General features: G+C 43.7%; 1 protein-coding gene across 2 annotated transcripts in view; it reads left to right on the forward strand.

Annotated features, from left to right (window-relative positions):
* The window catches only part of TMEM131L (transmembrane 131 like), a 132,439-nt gene extending 106,053 nt beyond the window's left edge, over positions 1–26,386 (forward strand). For both annotated transcript variants that reach the window (XM_083171894.1, XM_083171903.1), the window contains exons 33-35: positions 6,100–6,188; positions 23,080–23,249; positions 25,605–26,386. In XM_083171894.1, the coding sequence (XP_083028020.1) occupies positions 6,100–6,188; positions 23,080–23,249; positions 25,605–25,880 (535 nt within the window). In that variant the 3' untranslated portion in view covers positions 25,881–26,386. The remainder of the gene's footprint in view (positions 1–6,099; positions 6,189–23,079; positions 23,250–25,604) is intronic.
* Positions 26,387–26,587: the final 201 nt, after the last annotated feature.

A 26,587-nucleotide genomic window follows, 5' to 3' on the forward strand; every position in this document is an offset into this window, starting at 1 on the left:
CAATGTTTGTCATTGCTCCCATACATTGCCAGATTTTTGTTCCCACCAGACAGATAAATCTGTCTGTGTGTACTCAGCTTAACAGTCCAGGTTTTAAGGATATGCATGTTTGAGCACAGGTGACTTAATTTTAGTTTACTAAAAAATAATCTGTGCTCAATCATGAATATTCTTAAAACCAGGACTGTTTGGGTGATTTGAGACCAGATTGGGATTTGTCATGGATCCCACAATATTTTCACATCTTTTCTCTCTCATGCAGCAGGAGACACTGGAGATTACATCGGGTTTAGAGCTGGGAATGCTGGGAGCTAGGCACTACTAAATTTGTTTCAGGGCAGGCTGGCTCCTCCCCTCTAAGACCCATCATACCCCCAGTTAGAAAATTGTGCCACGGGAGCTGGTCACAGTTTTACACTGCTCCAACAGCGGAAGATATTTAAAGAAAGGAACCCTTCCCTGCTTCATTTAAAAGTGTGGGTCCGGGTGTCCTGCGCCCTTGGTTCTACCAAGCAGCCTGTCAGAGCCTCACTAAAGGCGTCTGCCAGACTTTCCAGTGTTCCTGCGGCCGCCTACGAAGGGACCGTCAGACACAGACACAGTGAGTACCGCAGACTGCATCGCGACCGCGCGCTATCCCGCAGGCGGCAGCAGGGTCAGAGCCGCGCTCCCCCGGTCTCCGGCGGTGCACGAAGGTGCTTGTCGGAGGCTTAGGGACAGGTGCGCGGCTGGAAGCCCTGAGCAGCGCGTCGGAGGGAGCGCGGGAAGCCGCCATTTTGGGTGAGGGTGCAGGCGGGAAGAAGCCTGAGACTGTTTGTAAGCGGCATGGCGCGGCCAGAACACACACGCTAAAAGCCTTGTTAATGTCTGCTTCTCCCTATAGGTGTTCAGCAGCATTTGGCTACACAGCACAGTAGTGTGGGGAAAATTATTTGTCCTCGTGTGGACAGCACAGGGAAATAGGTGGTAGTTTCTAACCTCCAGGACCCAACACCCCAAATAGCATATCTGTGTTGTGTGTTTTGTGTGTGTGTGCGTGCAGGTATCTGTGAATATAACTCTCAGACCGGGTTTGTGCTGAAATCATGACCAGCAAATCAAGCACCAAGGCTTCACAGAAGCTATATGTTTGTACTTTGTGTAATGCTAGATTTACACAGCACTCGGCTGATGGAAAGACAAATATATGTAAAGCCTGCACTGTTTCTCCACCGTCTTCCCAGGCAGGTGATTCAGGGGAGGCACCCACACCACAATGGGTATCTCTCTTATCAGGTACTATGGAGAGGTTATCTGCTGAATTAGCAGAAAACCGTAGTGCAGAACCTCCATGGGTGGCTACTCTGGCTAGATCTGTAGACACCCTGGCTACATCCATGCAAAATCCCCAAAGAACAGCACCTGTGAGACAAAAGCGTCCTCTACAGGTTGTGTACTCTGAGGGGGAGGGTGAGTCAGAGGAGGATCATGCTCCTTATAATGAAATGGAGGAAGGAGAATGGGAAAAGGTACAGGAGGTTCTTCCAGAACCTGAGCCTGAACCCACACACATGGGAGTGGAAGCTCTTATTGTGGCGGTAAAACAGGTGTTAAAATTACCAGACGATCCAACTCCAGAACCACAGGAGTTTGACCTGTTTGGACAAACAAAGAAATCCTCCATAGTCTTTCCCTGTCCAAACCAGGAAAAATTGTTAGCAGCATGGAAGCAGCCTGACAAACGTTTCCAAATTCCGAAACGTTTTCCAGTAGTCTATCCTTTTGAAGTTTCTGCCCTAGGAAAATGGGAGACCCCGCCTCCAGTGGACGCATCGGTGTCCAGATTATCAAAAAAGACCACTCTACCGGTCCCAGGCGCATGCTCCTTAAAGGACCCGTCAGACCGTAAGTTAGAGTCCACCCTCAAAACTATTTACATGGCGGCTGGGGCTCAACTCAGACCAGCTATTGTCTCCGCCTGGGTAAACAAGGCCAATGCCAAGTGGGCGGACATGATTATAGAAGGACTAGACTCAGGCATAGCTCCGGAAGAAATAAGACAACTGGCGGAACATATAAAAGAGTCAGCTAACTATTTAGGGGAAGCGGCCAGAGATATTTCTTTGATATCCGTACGCATTTCAGCTAACGCAATATCCGCCAGAAGAGCTTTATGGCTCCGCTCATGGCAGGCAGATGCTGAGTCTAAAAGGGCTGTAGAGGGTCTCCCGTTTACGGGAGAAGTCCTCTTTGGCCCAGAATTGGACAAATGGATAGCCCAAGCAACAGGTGGAAAATCTGCTTTCCTCCCAACAGCACCTCCACCTGCTAGACGCCAATACACAGGGCCGTCTTTTCAGTCATTTAATTCCTTTCGCCCACAAAATTCCTTTCGAGGAAGGGGGCGAGGTTTCCACTCCACTAGAGGTACTCGTGCCAGAAGTAGACCTCAGGCCACTGTCACCCGTACAGAGCCCAAGCAAGCACAAAAGCCAGTGGCATGACAATTTGCCAGCTTTCTTAGGAGAGTCTATAGTGGGGGCAAGGCTACTGGACTTCAGAACCCAGTGGTTCTCTCTAACGGAGGACCCTTGGATTCGCAGCCTAATTTCAGAGGGTTATCGGATTCAATTCGATTTTCCTCCCCCCACCCGATTCTTCACTACAGCTCTCCCCATTGCGCAAGACAAAAGGATGGCACTCCAGAGTGCAGTAGACACCTTACTTGCTGCACAGGTAATCATCCCAGTGCCTTCTACTCAAAGGAGCAAGGGATACTACTCCAATCTCTTTGTAGTGCCCAAACCGGATGGGTCAGTACGACCCATCTTAAATCTCAAATCTCTAAATCTGATGGTGGCTTACCAACCCTTCAAGATGGAGTCTATTCACTCCGTCATAGCATCCTTGGAACACAACGAGTACATGCTCTCGCTGGACATCAAGGATGCCTATCTACATATACCAATATGGAGGCCTCATCAAGCGTATCTGAGATTTGCTATAGGAAAGGAACATTTTCAGTTCAGGGCCCTGCCCTTCGGCTTATCATCGGCACCCAGGGTCTTCACAAAGACACTGTCGATCATTATAGCGCACCTCCGGAACCAAGGGGTCACTATAATACCGTATTTAGACGATTTACTCGTAAAAGCACCATCTCCAGCAGTACTGGAACATCATGCTCTGTTGACGGTCCAGACCCTGACCAGTTTGGGCTGGATCATCAACTTCAAGAAGTCATCGCTCCGACCAACACAGAGGATCCTGTTCCTGGGACTCTGGCTGGACACAAGAGAGCGGAGAGTATTTCTGCCGAACGACAAGATCAGCGACATACAGAGGCTCATTCGACAGACCTTGAGTCACCGTCGGGTACAACTACACTTGTGTGTAAAACTTCTGGGGAAGATGGTGGCAGCATTCCCAGCCATAACGTGGGGGCGCTTCCACTCGAGGCCCTTCCAGTTAGACCTACTGAGAAAAGGAGCGGGATCACATCTGTTTCTACACAGACAGATCCAATTATCCACTCGAGCCCGCCACGCCCTATTGTGGTGGCTCCACTCCGACCATCTCAGGCAGGGGCGCAGATTTGCAATATGGGATTGGATCCTATTGACAACGGATGCCAGTCTCAGAGGGTGGGGCGCAGTGGTACTCCACCTTCGGCTTCAAGGGCGATGGAGTGCAGAAGAGAGTCTATTGTCGATCAACGTTCTAGAACTAAGGGCAATCTACAACGCTCTAATAGCAGCACAGGATCTCCTTCAAGGGAAGTCTGTAAAGATCCAATCAGACAACGCAACAGCAGTAGCGTACGTAAATCGACAAGGCAGCACAAAGAGCCGACAAGCAATGACAGAGGTCACCAGAATCCTCCAGTGGGCGGAAAATTGGCAGGTACATCTGATAGCCATATTCATTCCGGGAGTGGAGAATCTCGAAGCAGATTTTCTCAGCAGGGAGGATCTACACCCGGGGGAGTGGTCACTACACCCCGAAGTGTTTCTGCAACTCACAGAGAGATGGGGAACTCCCGAGGTCGACCTAATGGCGTCAAGGAAAAATCACCTCCTGCCAAGATACGTAGCAAGAACAAGGGATCCAAGGGCCATAGCAACCGACGCATTGGCAATTCCGTGGACGTTCAGCCTGGTGTATCTATTTCCACCTCTGCCCTTACTGGGACAGGTGCTAAAGAAGTTGAAAAGGGAAAGAACACAGGCAATTCTAATCGCTCCGTTTTGGCCACGGAGAAGTTGGTTCTCGGACATCCAACAGCTGCTGGACGACCAACCATACCCTCTACCGCAGAGACACGACCTACTGCTACAAGGACCATTCCATCATCAACACCTAGCCTCCCTCCATTTGACGGCGTGGCTATTGAATCCGAGGTCCTGAAGGAGAAGGGGATTCCAAGGACAGTCATCCCTACTATGTTAAAGGCGCGTAAACCATCTTCAGCTGCTCACTACCATCGCATTTGGAGATCGTATGCTGAGTGGTGCACAAGCAAGAGGTGGCCGTTTAGGATATTCAAATTATCCAGGCTCTTACTATTCCTTCAAAGAGGCCTAGACGGTGGCCTCCGCCTAGGTTCACTTAAGGTACAGATCTCTGCACTGTCGATACTATTCCAAAAGAGGTTGGCCCTCATTCCAGAGATTCAAACTTTCTTACAGGGAGTTCTTAGGATACAACCTCCTTTCGTTCCACCGGCTCCGCCGTGGGACTTAAATTTAGTCCTGGCGTTCCTACAATCAGAGATGTTCGAACCTCTGGAAGAAGTTCCTTTAAAATCTCTGGTCTGGAAAACAGTACTTTTGCTCGCCCTGGCATCAGCACGACGTGTGTCCGAGCTGAGTGCACTATCCTGCAAAGCGCCGTATTTAGTATTTCACGAAGACAGGGCAGAACTGAGGACTCACCCGTCTTTTCTACCTAAGGTAGTGTCCTCTTACCACATAAATCAGCCTATAGTAGTCCCTTCCTTTCTAGGGGCTCCTACGTCTCAATCCTCCTTGGACGTAGTTAGAGCTCTGAAGATTTATGTCAAAAGAACCGCACAGATCCGAAAATCGGATCGTTTGTTCGTCCTATACGATGCTTTCCGCAGAGGATGGCCAGCGTCAAAGCAGACATTGGCCAGATGGATTCGGCTGACCATTCGGCAAGCATACATCCATGCAGGAAAGACTCCGCCGTCAGTGTTGACAGCACATTCAACCAGGTCAGTAAGCACATCATGGGCTGCCAGGCGAGGGGCTTCAGCATCTCAGCTTTGTAGGGCAGCCACATGGTCATCAGTGAACACGTTCGTTCGCTTTTACCAATTTGACACGTTTGCAGCACCGGCGACAAACTTTGGTCGGTTGGTATTGCAGGATCCACAGAGCTCACCCGCCCGGGGAACGGTCTTTGGTACCTCCCCGATGTAATCTCCAGTGTCTCCTGCTGCATGAGAGAGAAAAGAGGATTTTGGTACTCACCGATAAATCCATTTCTCTGAATCAGCAGGAGACACTGGACGCCCTCCCAGCTCTTGATCCTGTTGGTTGTGGGGCCAGTTCAGGCCCGGTCTGTTCATAAAAGTTAAATATGACTATTGTATGCAAGTTGTTATGATTCAAGTTGTATAATTATGTTTTTTGTTACCATCTCCTCGAGTAGGACAATTTCCTAACTGGGGGTATGATGGGTCTTAGAGGGGAGGAGCCAGCCTGCCCTGAAACAAATTTAGTAGTGCCTAGCTCCCAGCATTCCCAGCTCTAAACCCGATGTAATCTCCAGTGTCTCCTGCTGATTCAGAGAAATGGATTTATCGGTGAGTACCAAAATCCTCTTATTTCCATCCACATCAAAAACTACCAGTTTGTTTCCGGATCTGAATATCCCACTTTGTTTTAAATGTAATTAAATTGTACAACACTTGACTGTGTGTAGAACATAAATGTGTTCCTCTTACAGCCCGGGAGTGCAAAAGAGCCAACTATATGCCATCTAAACTATTGCTTGCACCCCATGCTAGCAGGGACTGATAGATCTGCAGACAGGCATGAGTGTAACTGAAATGAAAACTTAAGTGTATTAAGGAAGTTTTCTTTTCCGTTTCAGTTATATCAATTGGAATTCGACGTGTGACGGGCAGTTTGCTGGAATGTATGGTTCGCTGGAAATAAATGACTTTAACTCTTATACTGAAGGTAAAATATATATATGGAATATAGTGGAAATCCTCTTTGCTCAACATATTGTAATTAGTAATTAGGGGGATTATTGTATTGCTTGTTTCTGCTACTATTGTCTAAATATATATATATATATATATATATATATATATATTATAGCAATGTGTAGGGTCGGCACTCAGAAAGCACATATAGTGTGATGCTGGTTGCCTTCTGAAATCAGCACGTGGAGCGTGCTGTAACATATACACACACGATCAGCGTCACTCCGGTCTTAATAATGAGTTATTCAAATAAAGGAAACTGCAACTATGGATCCTGCTTGAAGTTTCCTTTATTTGAACAGCTCATTATTAAGACCAGGGTGACGCTGATCATGTGTGTGTATATATATTTTTAAGACCCCCTTTCCTGCCTTCTCCACACACTGGAGAAGGCAGGAAAGAGGGTCTTGAAAAAGGTCCAGCATAGGACCGAAACGTCGGCCTGTACCCACTGTTATGCACTAATTAAGGTGATCTAGTAAAAAGCTACAAGCAAGTCCGGTGAGTGTCTGCATTTTTTCTTGTGTGTGTATGTATATAGATAGATAGATAGCACCTGTTTCCAAACGGAATGGGAGACTGCGCTAATTTAATTATAATGATAGTAAACTCTCTTATGCCATGGATGAGTTCAAATAATCAGAGACAATGGAGACTGTTTGTATTTCAAAAGTAAAAAATATTTTTGCAATTTATTAAATAGAATATAACATTAATATTTATAATAGGCGGCCACCTATAGCAGTATATGTACTAGTACATTCGTATCAATATGTGTACAATAACACAATTGAAGAAAAATATATATAGATAAATACACACAATGAAAAATAAGTATAAATATATATATAAAAAATAAAAAACACAATAAAAAGCACACACTTTGGCCTTTGAAATGTTTGTGGAGGCCACGTAACTTCCAGTAGGTATTTGTATATTCCTCTAATAAGTAATTTGTATAATATCAGAGGAGCTGACTTTAGCCCACTAATTGTGAAAGACAGTCAGATGCCCACAGGCAATTAGATTAAAGGGGATTCAGCCCTCGCCAAAGGAAAAGTCACTTTTTTACAGGGTTGTGTATAATTGTGTGCATTTAGCGCATGGATCTCACCCTTAGTGTTCCGATGGTGGTAACGGCGTTGGATTATCCCGCTGGTGGTTGGCGTGGAGTGTCCCGCTGGGAGGAGAGAGGGGGAGAGCAGCGTGTGGGTCCAGGCGATGGTGGCGGCAGACGGGTCTCTCACACCCGCTGCGGCTTGATAGATAGATAGATAGGTAGATAGATAGATATATATCTATATATAGATATATCTATCTATATATATCTATCTATATATCTATATTTACAGTGGTACTTGTTTCCTAGCACGGCCACAACGATTTGGATCGCAGGTAAAAAAATCGCGTCGATCGCATGCGGCCAAAAAATCGCATGCGATGCGACCGACGCGATGCCCGCGATTTTACATAGGGAACAATGTAAAATGCCTCAATTGACCCAATTAAACATAGGGAACAATGTTAAATGGCCCACAGACCCCAAAAATCCCCCCTGAAGTGTGAAATGGGCCCCCAAAAAATTGTTAACGCCACCCCACGATCAACGTGAACCCGAAGCGTGGCGAGTGCAGCGGTACGCGTCCTCCGACCTTTTTCATACCCCCACTATCCACGTCGGCGTGGAGTTGAGAATAGAAAGTGTGGCGAGCGCAGCGAGCCACCGAGCCCGAAGCGTGGCTAGCATAGCGAGCCCTGCGAGGGGACGCGGATACCTTCACAGGTATCCGCGTCCCCTCGCGGGCTCCACAGGTATCCGCGTACCCTCGCGGGCTTCACAGGTATCCGCTGCGCTCGCCACGCTTTGGGCTCGCTGCGCTCGCCACACTTTCTATTCTCAACTCCACGCCGACGTGGATAGTAGGGGTATGAAAAGGTCGGAGGCCGCGTACCACCGCCCCTCGCGGGCTCGCTGCGCTCGCCACGCTTCGGGTTCACGTTGATTGTGGGGTGGCGTTAACAATTTTTTGGGGGGCCATTTCACACTTCAGGGGGGATTTTTGGGGTCTGTGGGCCATTTAACATTGTTTAATTGGGGCAATTGAGGCATTTTACATTGTTCCCTATGTAAAATCGCGGTCATCGTGTCGGTAGCATCGCATGCTTTTTTTGGCCGCATGCGATGCGACCGATGCGATTTTGACCTTTCTAATTCTTTTCAATGGCAAATCGTGGGCATCGCGTCGGTCGCATCGCATACCATTAGAAATGACCCGCGATGCCCGCAATTGTGGCCGTGCTAGGAAACAAGTACCTTTACAGTTTCTTGTATAGCGCAGCATATTTCATTGTGCTTTACAATATATTTAAATAGCGACACACAGACTGTAACCAGTCCGGTCCATAAATATTGGAACATTGACACAAATCTCATATTTTGGGCTCTATACACCACCACAATGGATTTGAAACAAGATGTGTTTTAACTGCAGATGTTTTTAATTTGAGGGTGTGTGTGTATATATAATATATATATTATATGTGTGTGTATATATATATATATATATATATATATATATATATATGTAGATAGTTGGGACGGACCGGCACTCTCCCAAACGAGGTCAGCTGCCTGCGTGCCAGAATATAGTAGGATAGAGGCTCTGGGTTCCACTGGCGTGGTTCCAAAAACGGCACTGCGAGGACTTCTTAAAAGGTAGTAGATTTTATTACCTCAACGTTTCGGGGATCGGTCTCCCCTTCGTCAGGAGGATCACATACAACTGAACAATGCATACAATACACCTTAAATAGGCAGCCTGGAAGTGCATCCACACGCCCCTTCCCTAATCAGCCCAGCACTGAGAAACACCTGAGCACCGCACCACAAGATGACATCAGTGGGAGGCGTCAGAGTTATTGCTAGGCAACCAGAAAACACTGGCTCTGAGAATCAAAGACCAGTGTTTGAGACAACAGAACTGCTAGTTGATTACAGCAGTCTGTTGTGATACGTTGTCCTGGCAACAGTGAACCCAATGCTGGAGCTAATCAGAGAGGGCGTGTGTTAGCAAGTCCACAGGATACCTACATAGACAATGATACATGAAAAATACAGAATATACAAAAAAACATATATACAAAATGGATATATTAAAAATTAAGCAGACATACACATAAGAATGCTTAATAATGATTATTAAAAAAACATCAAAGACACTAGCCAGGAATGGAACAGGAAAACAATGCGACCAATGATTACATCAGGCTATTCCATGCAATTCTTTCATTTAAGCCTTTTGGTGAAACTGTGTCCAATCTATGGATCCAGGCTGCTTCTAACCTTAACAGTTTCTTATCACGGTCCCCTCCACGGATACTTTCTGGTATGTGGTCAATGATTTGATATCTAAGAGAACACATAGGATGATTAAAAGTCTTAAAATGTACAGCTACAGGCTGATCGTTAGGTTTCCCCAATAGCGCCGCTTTGATAGCGGATCTATGAAGCCCCATCCTTTCTTTAAACTTTCTGGCAGTTTTGCCTACATAATATAGCCCGCAGGGGCAAATAATAATATAGACCACGTAGCGAGTGTCACATGAAACTACGTGTTTGATTTTGTATGGAAAGCCGTTATGTGGATGTTTGAATTTGCTTCCGACCACCAAATAGCCGCACGTGACGCAGTTAGGACATCGATAACAGCCCGGCTTCCTAGCGCCTATCCCTGGCACAGGACCCGGGTCACTAATATCTGCGTGTACAAGCATATCTCTTAAATTTCTACCTCGTCTATAGCATGACAGGGGTCTGACACCTGCAAAGCAGGTCAAACTCCTGTCACTCGTGACAATAGGCCATAAAGATCTGGTTGCTATGGGTAACACAGGACTAGTGGTGTCAAAGGTCGTAACCAATGGAAAAAAATTTTCAGTTTTCTTTTTAGCAGGCATCAATAAGTCATTCCTTTTAAGTCCCAAAACCTTTTGTTTAGCTATGGACAAAGATTTTAAAGGATATCCACGTTCATGGAATTTAGAAATAACCACATCTAGTTGATTTGGTAAATCACTCCAATCGCTGCAAATACGTGCCACTCTAACCATTTGCGAATATGGTAAGCCTTTTTTCAAGGGAGGTGGATGGTGGCTACTGGCCACTAAGAGTGTGTTCCTATCTGTAGTCTTCGAAAAAACTGATGTACTAATTTGGCCATTTGAAAGGTTAACATTAACATCAAGGAACGCGATCTGTGATTCACTAGATTTGTAGGTGAATTTAATGGGACATGGGAGACTATTGATTTCCTGCATCATAATTTCAAAATTTTCTACACCCCCACCCCACAGCATAAACAGATCATCGATATACCTACAGAACATCTGGATGTGACTACTAAATCGATGTTTAAAGAACAATTCTTGTTCCAATAGGAACATATATATATTAGCGTATGATGGAGAGACCGCAGCTCCCATAGCACATCCAGATGTCTGTAGGTACATTTTACTGTCAAAAACAAAGTAGTTTCTGGTCAAAATCAGCTTTAGTAGAGATAGAAATAAATCGACATCAAAATCAAGTGTATCCGCTTTGAATCTTAAAAAATTACTCATGGCCGAGAGGCCGTCATCATGGGGAATCGACGTATATAAGCTGGTGACGTCCATGACACACAAAATTGTGTTATCATGCACGTCACCAACCTCAGCAAGTTTGTTAAGGAAACTAGTAGTGTCCCTAAGGTATGTGGGCTGCACACATATAAATGGCTGTACCAGCATATCCAATAATTGGGATATAGGTTGATAAAGACTACCCCTGGCCGAGATGATAGGTCGGCCAGGGGGATCCACCAAACCTTTGTGGATCTTGGGCAAGGTGTATAACGCTGGTACAACCGGGTGTGCAACTTTCAGGGATTTACAGCATCTGTCAGAAATGATACCGTTTTTACATGAACTGTCAAGCAAAAAGAACAGTTCGTTCTGATAGCGAGCAGTGGGATTAAAGCGTAATTGACAATACACCTTTTCATCCGCCAATTGGCGGTACACCTCAGATCTATATTTAGCTATATCTTGTATCACTATACCGCCCCCCTTGTCGGCAGGGCGGATAGTGATACTTTTATCTTTAGCAAGACATTGTAATGCACGTTGTTCAGCAGAGGTAAGGTTACTATGTACAATCTCATTAGCATTAGTATATTTCTCCACTGCAGTCCCCAACATTCTATCAAAAGTCTTAAGAGAGGGGTTATAACTCACGGGGTCATATGTCGACAGATGCTGTTTTCTTATAAAGTTCTCAATAACCGACACATCACGACTCTGTTCAGAGGCTTGAAAATGTTCCTTTAAGCGCATATTGCGGGCAATTCGGTGTCGATCTAACTGCCAGCCAAAAGCATTATGGTGGTTTGTCGGTACAAAAGAAAGGCCTTTATTAAGGACACTGTTTTCCATGCTGGTCAAAGGACGTGTAGACAAATTGTAAATCAGTTCTGGTTTTTGTTGCGAGCTCTTGAAGATCCTTTCACACTGGCCGCCTCGCCGGGTGGCTTGGCTTTTGCGCCTCTCCCTCTGGTGACCCTGCCTAAAGGGGGGCGTCCTGATGTGGAGGCGTCGTCAGATTCAGGCGGCAGACCTCAGCGTGAACGCACCTGGCGCACCAGACGTAACAGAGACCGCAACCACCATTCATCATCCCAAAGCGACAGCGACTTTAAAATACCTGAATCTGACGACGCCTCCACATCAGGACGCCCCCCTTTAGGCAGGGTCACCAGAGGGAGAGGCGCAAAAGCCAAGCCACCCGGCGAGGCGGCCAGTGTGAAAGGATCTTCAAGAGCTCGCAACAAAAACCAGAACTGATTTACAATTTGTCTACACGTCCTTTGACCAGCATGGAAAACAGTGTCCTTAATAAAGGCCTTTCTTTTGTACCGACAAACCACCATAATGCTTTTGGCTGGCAGTTAGATCGACACCGAATTGCCCGCAATATGCGCTTAAAGGAACATTTTCAAGCCTCTGAACAGAGTCGTGATGTGTCGGTTATTGAGAACTTTATAAGAAAACAGCATCTGTCGACATATGACCCCGTGAGTTATAACCCCTCTCTTAAGACTTTTGATAGAATGTTGGGGACTGCAGTGGAGAAATATACTAATGCTAATGAGATTGTACATAGTAACCTTACCTCTGCTGAACAACGTGCATTACAATGTCTTGCTAAAGATAAAAGTATCACTATCCGCCCTGCCGACAAGGGGGGCGGTATAGTGATACAAGATATAGCTAAATATAGATCTGAGGTGTACCGCCAATTGGCGGATGAAAAGGTGTATTGTCAATTACGCTTTAATCCCACTGCTCGCTATCAGAACGAACTGTTCTTTTTGCTTGACAGTTCATGTAAAAACGGTATCATTTCTGACAGATGCTGTAAATCCCTGAAAGTTGCACACCCGGTTGTACCAGCGTTATACACCTTGCCCAAGATCCACAAAGGTTTGGTGGATCCCCCTGGCCGACCTATCATCTCGGCCAGGGGTAGTCTTTATCAACCTATATCCCAATTATTGGATATGCTGGTACAGCCATTTATATGTGTGCAGCCCACATACCTTAGGGACACTACTAGTTTCCTTAACAAACTTGCTGAGGTTGGTGACGTGCATGATAACACAATTTTGTGTGTCATGGACGTCACCAGCTTATATACGTCGATTCCCCATGATGACGGCCTCTCGGCCATGAGTAATTTTTTAAGATTCAAAGCGGATACACTTGATTTTGATGTCGATTTATTTCTATCTCTACTAAAGCTGATTTTGACCAGAAACTACTTTGTTTTTGACAGTAAAATGTACCTACAGACATCTGGATGTGCTATGGGAGCTGCGGTCTCTCCATCATACGCTAATATATATATGTTCCTATTGGAACAAGAATTGTTCTTTAAACATCGATTTAGTAGTCACATCCAGATGTTCTGTAGGTATATCGATGATCTGTTTATGCTGTGGGGTGGGGGTGTAGAAAATTTTGAAATTATGATGCAGGAAATCAATAGTCTCCCATGTCCCATTAAATTCACCTACAAATCTAGTGAATCACAGATCGCGTTCCTTGATGTTAATGTTAACCTTTCAAATGGCCAAATTAGTACATCAGTTTTTTCGAAGACTACAGATAGGAACACACTCTTAGTGGCCAGTAGCCACCATCCACCTCCCTTGAAAAAAGGCTTACCATATTCGCAAATGGTTAGAGTGGCACGTATTTGCAGCGATTGGAGTGATTTACCAAATCAACTAGATGTGGTTATTTCTAAATTCCATGAACGTGGATATCCTTTAAAATCTTTGTCCATAGCTAAACAAAAGGTTTTGGGACTTAAAAGGAATGACTTATTGATGCCTGCTAAAAAGAAAACTGAAATTTTTTTTCCATTGGTTACGACCTTTGACACCACTAGTCCTGTGTTACCCATAGCAACCAGATCTTTATGGCCTATTGTCACGAGTGACAGGAGTTTGACCTGCTTTGCAGGTGTCAGACCCCTGTCATGCTATAGACGAGGTAGAAATTTAAGAGATATGCTTGTACACGCAGATATTAGTGACCCGGGTCCTGTGCCAGGGATAGGCGCTAGGAAGCCGGGCTGTTATCGATGTCCTAACTGCGTCACGTGCGGCTATTTGGTGGTCGGAAGCAAATTCAAACATCCACATAACGGCTTTCCATACAAAATCAAACACGTAGTTTCATGTGACACTCGCTACGTGGTCTATATTATTATTTGCCCCTGCGGGCTATATTATGTAGGCAAAACTGCCAGAAAGTTTAAAGAAAGGATGGGGCTTCATAGATCCGCTATCAAAGCGGCGCTATTGGGGAAACCTAACGATCAGCCTGTAGCTGTACATTTTAAGACTTTTAATCATCCTATGTGTTCTCTTAGATATCAAATCATTGACCACATACCAGAAAGTATCCGTGGAGGGGACCGTGATAAGAAACTGTTAAGGTTAGAAGCAGCCTGGATCCATAGATTGGACACAGTTTCACCAAAAGGCTTAAATGAAAGAATTGCATGGAATAGCCTGATGTAATCATTGGTCGCATTGTTTTCCTGTTCCATTCCTGGCTAGTGTCTTTGATGTTTTTTTAATAATCATTATTAAGCATTCTTATGTGTATGTCTGCTTAATTTTTAATATATCCATTTTGTATATATGTTTTTTTGTATATTCTGTATTTTTCATGTATCATTGTCTATGTAGGTATCCTGTGGACTTGCTAACACACGCCCTCTCTGATTAGCTCCAGCATTGGGTTCACTGTTGCCAGGACAACGTATCACAACAGACTGCTGTAATCAACTAGCAGTTCTGTTGTCTCAAACACTGGTCTTTGATTCTCAGAGCCAGTGTTTTCTGGTTGCCTAGCAATAACTCTGACGCCTCCCACTGATGTCATCTTGTGGTGCGGTGCTCAGGTGTTTCTCAGTGCTGGGCTGATTAGGGAAGGGGCGTGTGGATGCACTTCCAGGCTGCCTATTTAAGGTGTATTGTATGCATTGTTCAGTTGTATGTGATCCTCCTGACGAAGGGGAGACCGATCCCCGAAACGTTGAGGTAATAAAATCTACTACCTTTTAAGAAGTCCTCGCAGTGCCGTTTTTGGAACCACGCCAGTGGAACCCAGAGCCTATATATATATATATATATATATATATATATATATATATATATATATATATATATATATATATATATATATACCAAGAGAAGGACCTGTCACTCAGGACTGAAATAAGCTGCGTTTCCGTGTGGCTTGCTCTGTTGCCATGAGTCGATGACCTGTGTCGACACACAGACATCCATACACAATACTCCAAATGGACAAAGGCACTCAGAGGCTTAATGCTGGTGAAGAAACTGGAGGAATTTTTATTCCATAGCCTGTCTACGTTTCGGGGGTCAAGCCCCCGTCGTCAGGACACAAAGGCACAAGTAACCCTTTGTGTCCTGACGACGGGGGCTTGACCCCCGAAACGTAGACAGGCTATGGAATAAAAATTCCTCCAGTTTCTTCACCAGCATTAAGCCTCTGAGTGCCTTTGTCCATTTGGAGTATTGTGTATATATATATATATATATATATATATATATATCTAACAGGCGTGAGCCCCTGCGCTCGGTGTGTGTCAGGTAAATCACCAGAAATGAATTCCCCAATGGATAATAATGAGGGAAAACTGTGCACCAAAGTCAATGTGTCGACCTGCAGCTGCTTCTCTCTATATGATGTAGTCTCTGGAATCCACAGAGAAATGGAGATCTAGAAGGAGGCAGAGAGAAGGCGCTTCATGGTGCAGTATTGCAAGTGAATGATTTTATTGGACAATAAAAATCCTGGTACAGGTCAAAATAAACTCGTACCATAAATAAAAACACTGTGGGCTGGGTACCACAAGGTTTAAAAGTAGCCACAGGCTAGACTGCTCACGCTTAGGTGCTGGAACATGGAACCACCGAAATCACCGCTATGCTGGTTTGCAGGGAGGCGTGTAGGGGTCACCAGGGTCCAGGCATCAGCTGTGAGGTAGAGTGGGAGCGTCGTAGGCCACGCCCTGACGCGTTTCGTCGTGTAGACTTCGTCAGAGGGCGTGGCTACTACAAACGCTCTATGGGTTTATATAGGCCCAAACCTAATAGGCAAATTGAGACCTATAAGCGGCAATTGGCTGCCTGAAGTTAAGTGGGCGTGATGGAGAAGTATGGGTGAAGCCGTTCCCCTAGATACACGAGGGCGTCTGGCCGCAATAGGCTGGAATGCCCGGAGCGTCAGATGACGCGATAGGCACGTCCGCAACAATAGGCTGGAAGGCCCGGAGCGTCAAATGACGCGATAGGCACGTCCGCAACAAGCGGACATGATAGGGCAGGCGGTTCAAAGCGTCAATTGACGCGAAGCGCCTCAGCGTGGCGTCGAATGAATCAGGGCGCCTATGTATAGCGTCAAATGACGCCGGACTACTGTGGCGTTGCGCACATCCCGTCATATGACGCGGCGGACGTCACACACGGCCAGGGGCACGTAGCGTCAGATGACGCGATAATCCTGGAAGTGTAGATGTAGCAACAGACGTTATGGGCGTGTAGGGGCGTGTATAAGTATAGTGGCACATGATGTAAACAAAGCATTTGTGGGATGGACTACCCACAAGTGCAAAATGCCGATATATACAGACACGTATGACACATATCTATAGTGTCACTAAGATAGGTGTAGAAGAATAATTATATATGTATATGTTTAGCGCTACTATAAGTTATTATTTATATTATACATAAACTACACTATGGGCAGTAATTAAACATGATTTGAATAATCTTATTTTGATGTCGACAAATGGTGTCGACTCAAACCAAAAAGACATATTTTTCGTGAAAAGGTTAAAAAATAGTTTATAAAAAACCCTATGTATACCAGCCACATGAAAAATGATTAAAAATTGCACCATGAGTGAGCAATTTAGCCCCAGCTTTACAAAACATAAAAACACATATATATAAAAAACTTTCAGTACATTAATATGTCCAATATACATCATATATATAAAATATAGATAAACAAATGTACATCTTAATTGATCTTACATAAACAAGATCTTCATTATCATGGGTGGATTATAGTCCACAGATATACTACATGCATATCACCAAAAAAGCTACAATAAAATGAGAAAAAACGTATAAAAAAGCACAAAAAAGCAGGACAAGAAACATGAAGCGACACAATGTCCCCTCATTGGTTGATGAATGGGGTTATCTCGTAACCCTCATTCAATCCCCCCGGGGCCAGTGTATTGAGTCGGAGGATCCATGTCGTTTCACGTTTAAGTAGAAACTTATCATGGTCCCCACCCCTTTTACTGTGATGAACCAGTTCGATACCCTTAAAAGTAAGGGATTTGGGATCACAATTGTGGGCTTCTTTAAAGTGCCTAGGCACGCTGTGGTTGAGCAACCCATGTTTGATGTTACGGAGGTGCTCAAGAATTCTAATCTTGAGACACCTCTTGGTCTTGCCCACATACTTTAACCCACAGCCACAGGTCAAAAGGTATATAACAGAAGCAGAATTACAATTAATGAACTCGTTCACTTTAAAATCCGTCCCATCGATATGTGGTCCCTTTTTCATATACTGGCATACCTTACAATGAGTGCAAGGAAAAGAAACCTTGATAGCAAGAAAAGTTTCCGATGGGCCCCTTACATCAATATTCTCAAGTTGACTCTTAGAGACTTGTTGTTTGATGGTTCTGGCCCTACGAAAGACCATTTTGGGTACCTCAGAAATATGCCCCTTCAATATGGGGTCAAGTTGGAGTACTCCCCAATGTTTTTTTAAAAATACCCCTAAGTTCTTTTTCATGGGTGCTGAATTGGGTAATGAACATCGCCTCATTGTTTGAATTCTGATGGAGGGATTGTTCAGCCCTTTTGGGTTGAAAGAGCTGATTTCTGTCAAGATCACGTGCACGTTGAAGTGCACGATAAATGATACCAAGGGGATAACCCTTCTCAGTGAACCTTTTAACGTACACCAGGGCTTGTTCCTCAAAGACCGTGGAACACGAACAGTTCCTTCGGAGCCGTAAAAATTGTGAATAAGGGATATTATCCTTCCATGCCCCTAGATGGCAGCTGGAATATTCTAGGTAACTGTTCGCGTCCACGGCCTTGAAGAAAGTGGAGGTCTGTATTTTTCTCTCAGATGGGAAATTATTTACATCCAGGACAATGTCCAGAAATTCAATTTTACTCTGGTTAAAGGATGAGGTGAACTTTAGTAAGTTATAACAATTATCGTTCAATACATATATATATATTCCGGTGCCCACTTGAGCTACATCTCTGTTTATTCATTCGCCTCCAGGTCTCATGTAAACCCTTTGGTTGAAAAACACTGCCCTAGACTAATGAGTTCTCCAAGAGCTGACTGAGTCAGGAGTCAGCCAACCTGGAGTCCAATCAATGAAACAAGATTGGAGGTGTTGGTTAAAGCTGCCCTTTAAAAACAACACACAACAGTTTTGAGTTTGCCTGATGTGAATCATGCCTCGCACAAAAGATCTTTCAGAAGACCTACGATTAAAAATTGTTGACCTGTGTGTGTGTGTGTGTGTGTGTATGTATGTATGTATGTGTATATATATATATATATATGTATGTGTGTGTGTGTATGTCGGTAGGACGCGTTCCGCCACCCCTCGCGGGGCTCGCTGCGCTCCCCACGCTTCGGAGTGGTGTGGATAGTGGGGGGTGACTAAATCATCATTGTATGTCAAACAAGTATATAGCTAATGGCATGGCATCACACCCTATAAAATCGCATGCGATTTAGCGGGAGTTGCGATGCGATCCCCTGGGGCCAACAGAGCAGTGAATAAATTACATTAAAAAAATCGCATCGTATAGCACTAAAATGTCCCATGCGATGCGATTTTAGTACGGAGAATAGCCCTGTACGTTTAGAGCATACTGGGCGCCATGCTAGGAAACAAGTACCTATTTTTTTAATACCATACATGTGGACTCGTATTGGGAATGGTAAAGCCTGAAGCATCACAAGCGAAGTGGTACACAATTGGGGGTCCATGTGCTCAGGTGTTGACCAAACAAAAATGAAATGCTCTTGTCAACTTTTTTTGACCTTTTAGGGTTGACTTATTGACGGTTGACTTAGACATGTTCTATGAGCTATTCCACACCCCATGTTATACAGTTACTAAGAACACACTCATTAATGTCTGCTGGAATAGAGAAATGAAACTTGAGTCTTCCTTGTATGGTATAAAAAGCAGAACTAACCGTGCAAACAATATCCCACCGCAGCAGTATGACAGATGCTTGTCTTAACGACTATTTGTAGTTCAGTCTTCATCTACCATCAGAACTTGAGACCCTTTTTTTGCATTGATTATCATCATGTGCACTATGCTGTCATCTTTTTGCTGTAATCTTTTGCCTAAAACATTATTGGTGTGTTATTTTTTTTTCTTTTGCGAGGGTTTGGTTTATGCTATACAAAACCATTTGCTAAATTAGCCTCGATATGTGGAAATGCAGAACTGGATTTGTCTAAATTCCAGTAACTAGTTTTATCTTACCACTTCTGCTTTGGTGTAAACCACAGCATGGAAAAGGAGGGGCCTTGCGGTAAGATGCAAGAAAAGACTGATTCAGTCTTACCAGGGGCACACTTTAATTTGATTTATGTTGTATTATTGTATGTTTTAAAACGTAACTTTTCATTTATATTACTTAAAAGGAGGGGTGACATTTGTCACTTTTGTTGGGAATATTTGATTTAAATAGTATTGGTATCCCCAATGTCTGTATTGCACCCTAAGGGTTCGGATGCAGGTCTATAATTATTTTCAAAAATTACACACAGATATCTGCATTTTTCATTCAGATGCAAATATGCTAATTTTAAACACAGAAAACATTTTTTTTCTCCATTAGCGAAGATTTGTCAAAATATATCAGATGCCCACAGGGAAATAGCCTTTTTGGGGTTTGTATCAATACCAAAGAGACCCCTTATTTTATATTCAATCTATGTCAGGCAATTCCTGCTTGTTTCCCACATTTAATTACCTTGTGTATATTTTTACTGATATACACCTGTTTTCAAGGAATGTTTCAAAAGTATTATAAGAAAAAGAGCTGAAATTATGTGTTTTTGTTTCACTGCCTTCCTCTTCTGCTTTCTAGCATCATAAGCTAGTATCAGATGCTAGATGAGAGAGAGAGGAAGTATAGTGTTTCCATACACTAGATTAAGAATAGGAGCACAGGGTTGGCTTCTGCTTGTCAATTTCGATTGCTCTGAGCGACCTTGTTGCTCAATTTAGCAGTGCAAGGTATGCGCTCGGCTATCTGACTGAGAGTGCCTTGCTGTGGAAGTTCACAGAAAACAGGGATTGCCTATATCCCTGTTTTTTCAGAGAAAAATATCTTGAGATATTAGTCAGCGGTGACTGTTCTGCTGTCAGATATCAGCCTGTATTGCTTCAAATATCTGATGAGAGACGGTCTCTTTTGACAATCTCAGAATGAGGTGATAGGCAAAGATTGCGGTTTCTGCTGTTCTGAAATCGTCCTTCACTGTCTCTGTTACTGATGTCTTGCAGAGACCAGTGTCGGGTTCATCAGAATGAGAGAACTGCTACAAGTTAGAATAGTTTCAGTAATTTTCAAGAAAGAAAAACAGATTCAAGATTGTATCTCTTATTGCATGGTGTGTATGCGTATATTGTGTCACAATTTATATCTTTGAAAGAGAGAAAGACAACAATACGTGATATTCTACCTCCTATGTAGAATATTATATGCACATAAGAGTTATTTTAGCTGAGATACTGCTGGATTTGAAACTGTATCGTTGTTTGCCTGTATCTATGCATACATTGTATCAAAATTAAGTTTTGTAATGGAAAACAGTAAATATCATTCTTTTAAAGTAATTGTTACAATTCTGTTGCTTCATAAATCTCTCAGAGGCTGGTTTGTAGTAAGAGGTACACAGAGCAAACATTCATAAATGCCAATAATAGTAGCTATCTCTAGTAGGAGGTACACAAAGCAAAAATTTGTGAATGCCAACAATATTATCTATCTGCTACAATCAAACATTTCAAGTGCAAATGTCATTCACCTCTATTGGTACCAATTTATTGCACCATGTGTATGTAAGACATTCTATTGCATAATATGCACATGAATGTCATGGTATTCAGTTGTAGCGTGTTTAGCCCCTTTGTAGAAAAAACAGCAGCCTGTAATTTCTCAAGCGCCCGGTGATGTGTAACACTTATTGCTGGATATTGTTAAATATTCATGTAGCCTCCCGCACAGTCCGACAGTGTCCGCATGTGGTAATGCGACTGTCGGGGGGTAAGCTGGAAATAGCAGGATATATGGTGTACCTGTGCTGTGTATTTTGTAGCGGCAATTGCCCCAGAGGAGCTTACAGTCTATATTCCCTACCACATGTGTACACACACACATTCAGTCGCTGCTCCAGTGGAGCTTACAGTCTATATACCCTACCACATGTACACACACACATTCATTCTAGGGTTAATGTTGTTGTGTACCAGTTCCATAACTTATGTGTCATGTATCTGTAGAACACAAATCCTTATTATTCTGTATAATACATTCCTTATTTGAAGATAAGATAGTCTTAATTTTCTTATATTTTCTTGCTTTTTTCTGTAAATCTTTGTTTCATGTTATCTCTTTAGAATGTGATTATAGTTTTAATGGTAGTATTATGCCTCTATATAATGTTTTTTATTATTTTACTGCTCTAAAATCCTTTCCTGTCTGAAGTTTTTTTTTTCTCCCACTTTGAGTCTTTAGTCCAGGCGCTATAACATTCCAAGTATAGCCATATTTACTTTGATTTAATTAGTACCTCAGTTATTATGATTTTAACCCTCTTTGGTCAAGCATGGATATCACTAAACCCTGAACTGTAATGTTGCATACACACTAGACCAGGGTTCTCAAACTATTTTGCTCTGGGACCCGTCAGACAATAAAAATGATTGCAGAACCCCAGCAAGTTACTGCAGAATAACCGTCACGTGTTTGGTCAGCAGGCCGCACATGCATGGCAGCTTTGTGGATGCACAAAACAGAAGCGACTGTTAATGAGATCGCTGTAATTCTTACACAATTGCAGGGATGAGCTCCTTTTGGAGTCCCTGCCCTGCATATATAGTATATTCATGCAAATGTTAAAACTAATACCTGCTGTAGAGGCTTTGGGGATGGCAGGAGGCAGAGGATGACAGGAAGCCTTCCTGATGACTCCTTGGATCTCTAAGCCAGTGATGCGAGGATTCTGAAGTACCTCAGTTATTTTGATTTTAACATACTGTAACCATCAGTTTGATAGTCGGCAACATGCAGAGGTGGTCGGGACCCTCTTTGGGGTGGTCAGGCCCTTCCGTTTCAAATCACTGCACCAAACAATATTGTGATAATGACCAGCTATAAAGACATTTTAGTATATATAGTGTGTAGTGTGAAGAAACTCATTAGTGAGAGCCATACTATCAAATGCATCTTTTCGTGTTCAGTACACACTTTGCCACAGTGTATTGTTACACTGGCCCTTATTCTAATTCACTTCTCAAATGGACAAAACCATGTGCACTGCAGGGAGGGGGGGCAGATGTCCCCCTTGCCATACATGCGTTATCACTGGTCACAACGGGCACGCAAAGAATAGTAACCAATAGCAGTGGTTACTGGGGCTAAGGGATGCCAGCATCGGGGCTAATAGGATAGCCGAGGCTGAAGCTATTAGCAGTGCTTAATCACCTCTTATTATAGGATATCCCTCAAAGAATGAATACTTTTATGTTGGTTTACTTCACTACACAATAAGGTTTGTACTTGATTGCACATTTCATTTTTCATGAGGTCCACAATATAACAGTTTGTAAAATTGGTTTGTGCTTGTGAAGAACATGCTTGCCTCTCAGCTTAATGCATTAGCTTTGCAGCTCTCCTTCTGCTTCATAACGAGGGTGTATTCTGAATTCTGAGCATGAGCAAGTGTGGAATCTGCTCTGCCATTACTTCAGTGTTTCTCAACCCCCCTAGCAGTGCAGGTTTTACAGGTCTCCTTATTGATGCCCAGCTTTTCCATCAGTGGAAGGCACTTTTAAAAGATGAACAGGTCGAGCTAATAATTATTAGTCTGTGATTTTAAATGAATCTAGAAATGCATCATGTTCTCCATTCTTTCAGAAAACATGAACTACCACAATGGTTACTCGTGTCCTGAAGTACAAAATCCGGCTTACATTGATCAGTGTCAGTCTACATGGAACATGAACCCCCCGGCACCACCTCCACCACCTCCTCCAGCTCCTACCATGCCAAGCTCCTGGGAACCCACTAGCTACGTCAGTAATTCTGTAAGTCAATATCTTGAAAATGGATGATTTAAGATAATTGAGTTATTTAAGGTGCCGCATCATACATTCATATACAGAAAACACACAGTCTTTATGCACATTTAATGTCCATGTCCAATATCCAGCACCTTCCCACTATAAAGTGCAACTCGCCCACGTAACCTTTCTTCAAGGGCTGTATCTAGGTTCTAAGCAGAAAGAACAAGGCGCACAATAGTAAAGTAAGTTCAATTAACCACTTATACGCATCGCAGATGCAGTAAAACACCACTCAAAGGCCCTTATTCTGATCGGTGCGGATATATCCGCGTGCGTTCGGGCCGCCGATGTTTTGTGTCTGCGCATGTGCAGAGGCATATCTGCGCATGTGCGAGCGGGGCGTACGGCCAAATCCCGCATGATATGTAAACACTCCGAACAGGGGGTGGAGAGGGGCGTGAAGGGCTATTTGGGCTCATTACCATATGCATACGCCCCGCGTTTCATGGGAGTTCCCATGAAAACGCTGGGCGTACGTATGGTAATGCGGCCGTGACGCACGTGTAGGGGGCGGACATATGACATCGCCGGATGTCAGCTGCCCGCCCAGATCCCTGCTTTTGCACGGAAAAATGTCTGTGTGGTCTGAGGTTGCGGGTGCTGGTGGAGCACTCGGTCCTGCATTCGATGGTCTGCGACCATCGAATGATGGGGGAGGTTCCCTTAGATGGAGGAGGCGTATTCCGTGAAAAATACACGTGCGGTCCGTTCGGCCAGCTTCTTACTGCATACGGACGGAGTTGGCGATCCGTATGGAAGGCGGGGTTTCGCACGCACGTCCTGGCCGCATAATCGGCACCGGCCGCACCGATCAGAATAAGGGCCAAAGTGAGCTAGAGATGCTGGGCTGCCACTGTAACTACACAGGAATTCGTGTAAAACACATACATACATAGTTGCAGATGAAGCACAATATTACTTGGTGTGAGTAACAGCAATGGCATGTGCATTGTAACACTTCATAGACAGGTTCCCTCTCATTTTCTCAGAGATGTACAAATGTCACACAACAAATTAATCAATGCAGTCTAGTAAAGTAGCTTTGAGATTTCCATTTTTATTTGTGTAATTAAAACATACATTGGGTAGTATTCAATGTGGCCGGCGAGGGGGTTAAACAGCGAGGATTGCGGAAAACCAGCGATCCTCGCTGTTTAACCCCCTCGCCAGCCGCTCGCCCTATTCAACGTTCCAGGGAAATCTTTGCCATCACAGGACGGCGAGAATTACTCAAAACAGCAAGGCCTCACTGTATTTAGCCGCGAGTCTCGCTGCTTCACGAGCCGCATATGCCAATTCCCCCTCACTCAAAAACCGGAACAAGGGGGAATTGGCGTATGAGGGGGTGCGTTGAATACTGACAGGGTGAGTGGTGACAGCGAGCAGGAAGCCCTGCTCGCTGTCGCCGCTCACCCATGGCATTGAATACACCCCTTTGAGTGAAAAATAAAGTTGGTGCAGTTGTGTCGCCTGGGACATGGTACAACTGAAGCCGAAGTCTTTCAGGACACATCCGTATTTCAATCTACAGTCTTTATATGTTTGCATATACAATATATTTCTACAGTATGTTGCAGATCTGTGTACATATCACAAAATTTGCTTTAGGTTACATAATAACATATAAAGATTGTAGATAAGAACCACTTAGTAGATCTATTTCTGTCCTAAACCTGTACGCACACTGGTTAATTTTTGTCGGAAGCCATTTGATCTACCTGTATGTTTTTGGAGTGGAAAAGCACGCAAGCATAGGAAGAATGTACAAACTCCACACGGTTCGGGCCATGGTGGTAATCAAACCCATGATCACAGTGCTATGAGGCAGTAATGCTAAGCATTACTCCATCAGTAATGGTTGGTCAGGAGCTCCAAACATAGTGCAAATTTGTGACCTTCAACTGGTGTTTTTTTCCCCAATTTTTCTTAATCAAATATTGAATTGTTACAAGAGCGACCTTTGAAACCTGTAACAATGATAAGATCAGTATCCAACTTGAATAGGTTTTTAAATTGTATTTATATTAAGTTTATTATATAGCGCACACAGATTCCGCAGCGCTTTACAGAGAATATTTGAACAGTCACATCAGTCACTGCCCCAGTGGAGCTTACAATCTATATTCCCTACCACATGTACATGCACACACAGACATTCTAGGGTTAATTTGTTGGGAGCCAATTAGCCTACCTGTATATTTTTGGATTTTGGGAGGAAACCGGAGTATCCGGAGTTTACACATTTATGTAATGTATTAACGGTCAGTGTTTTCCAGCAAAGTACCTAATTTATGTGGTGGTTTTGTTCATTTGCAGCCTTACCTCTCCAGCACCAGAAGTTTATCCCCCATGTCAGGACTGTTTGGTTCTATCTGGGCACCGCAGAATGATGTGTTTGATGGTTACTGCCCTGAGAGCGGATCTTCTGCCCATTCTGATCACATTGGAGGCCACTCAATGATGTGCAAGCAGGAATATTCTTCAAGATTCAACCCTTTTCATGCATATATGAATCTGGACATTTGGACAACTGCTAATAGGAATCCCACTTTTCCAGTTACAAGGGACTCGGGATACTGTGGAAACATGTGAACAGTGTACTAGTGCAAGACAATGTGATTAGTATTACCTGCGGTTTATGGTCCAGGAGTGCGCGAGTTGTTGGAATACAATGTTGGTGAATATTTTGGCACTTTTTATATGGATAATAAATATCCTTTTTCTTTTTCTTTTTTTTGTTCTTTTTTTAAACTGACTTTGGACTGTTTTCTGGTTTTCATTGCGTGTGCACCATCCGATTTGTCCAAATGTTCGGACCGGCATTTTTCTAATGAACATTTTTATAGTCTCACGAATATTTAGGAATTGTCATATCATCTAATTTCCCCAAATATTATACATCACAGGGCACACATGTGCCAGCCTGGCACAATGCCATCAGAATGCCATCCAGCGTCTCTTTCTAGCCGATGGAGAGAATATGATATTAATGCCACAACTGCTGTGTTATGCTTCTGGGGTCTCCGCACCCGCTGTCTGGGTGGGATTGTGTTTGGAATTTTGGTAAAAAATGAAAATAAAAAAAATGTTTGACTACATTCCCTATTCAAAAGTAATATATTAATAGTATTAAGAATTTTTCTTTTTATTTTCTTTGTGCAGTCTCTAATGTATTTATATCCTTCTGGAAATTGGCCTTCAGAACTGAACACCGTATTCTAGATGAGGTTGTACCAGTGACCTATACAGTGGCATTATTACTTACTGCTTTCTTTCTGCTACTGGTTCCTCTCCCTGGT

Source organism: Crinia signifera, chromosome 1 (assembly GCF_055691185.1).
Source record: "Crinia signifera chromosome 1, ASM5569118v1, whole genome shotgun sequence".
NCBI classification, from domain to species: Eukaryota; Metazoa; Chordata; class Amphibia; order Anura; family Myobatrachidae; genus Crinia; species Crinia signifera.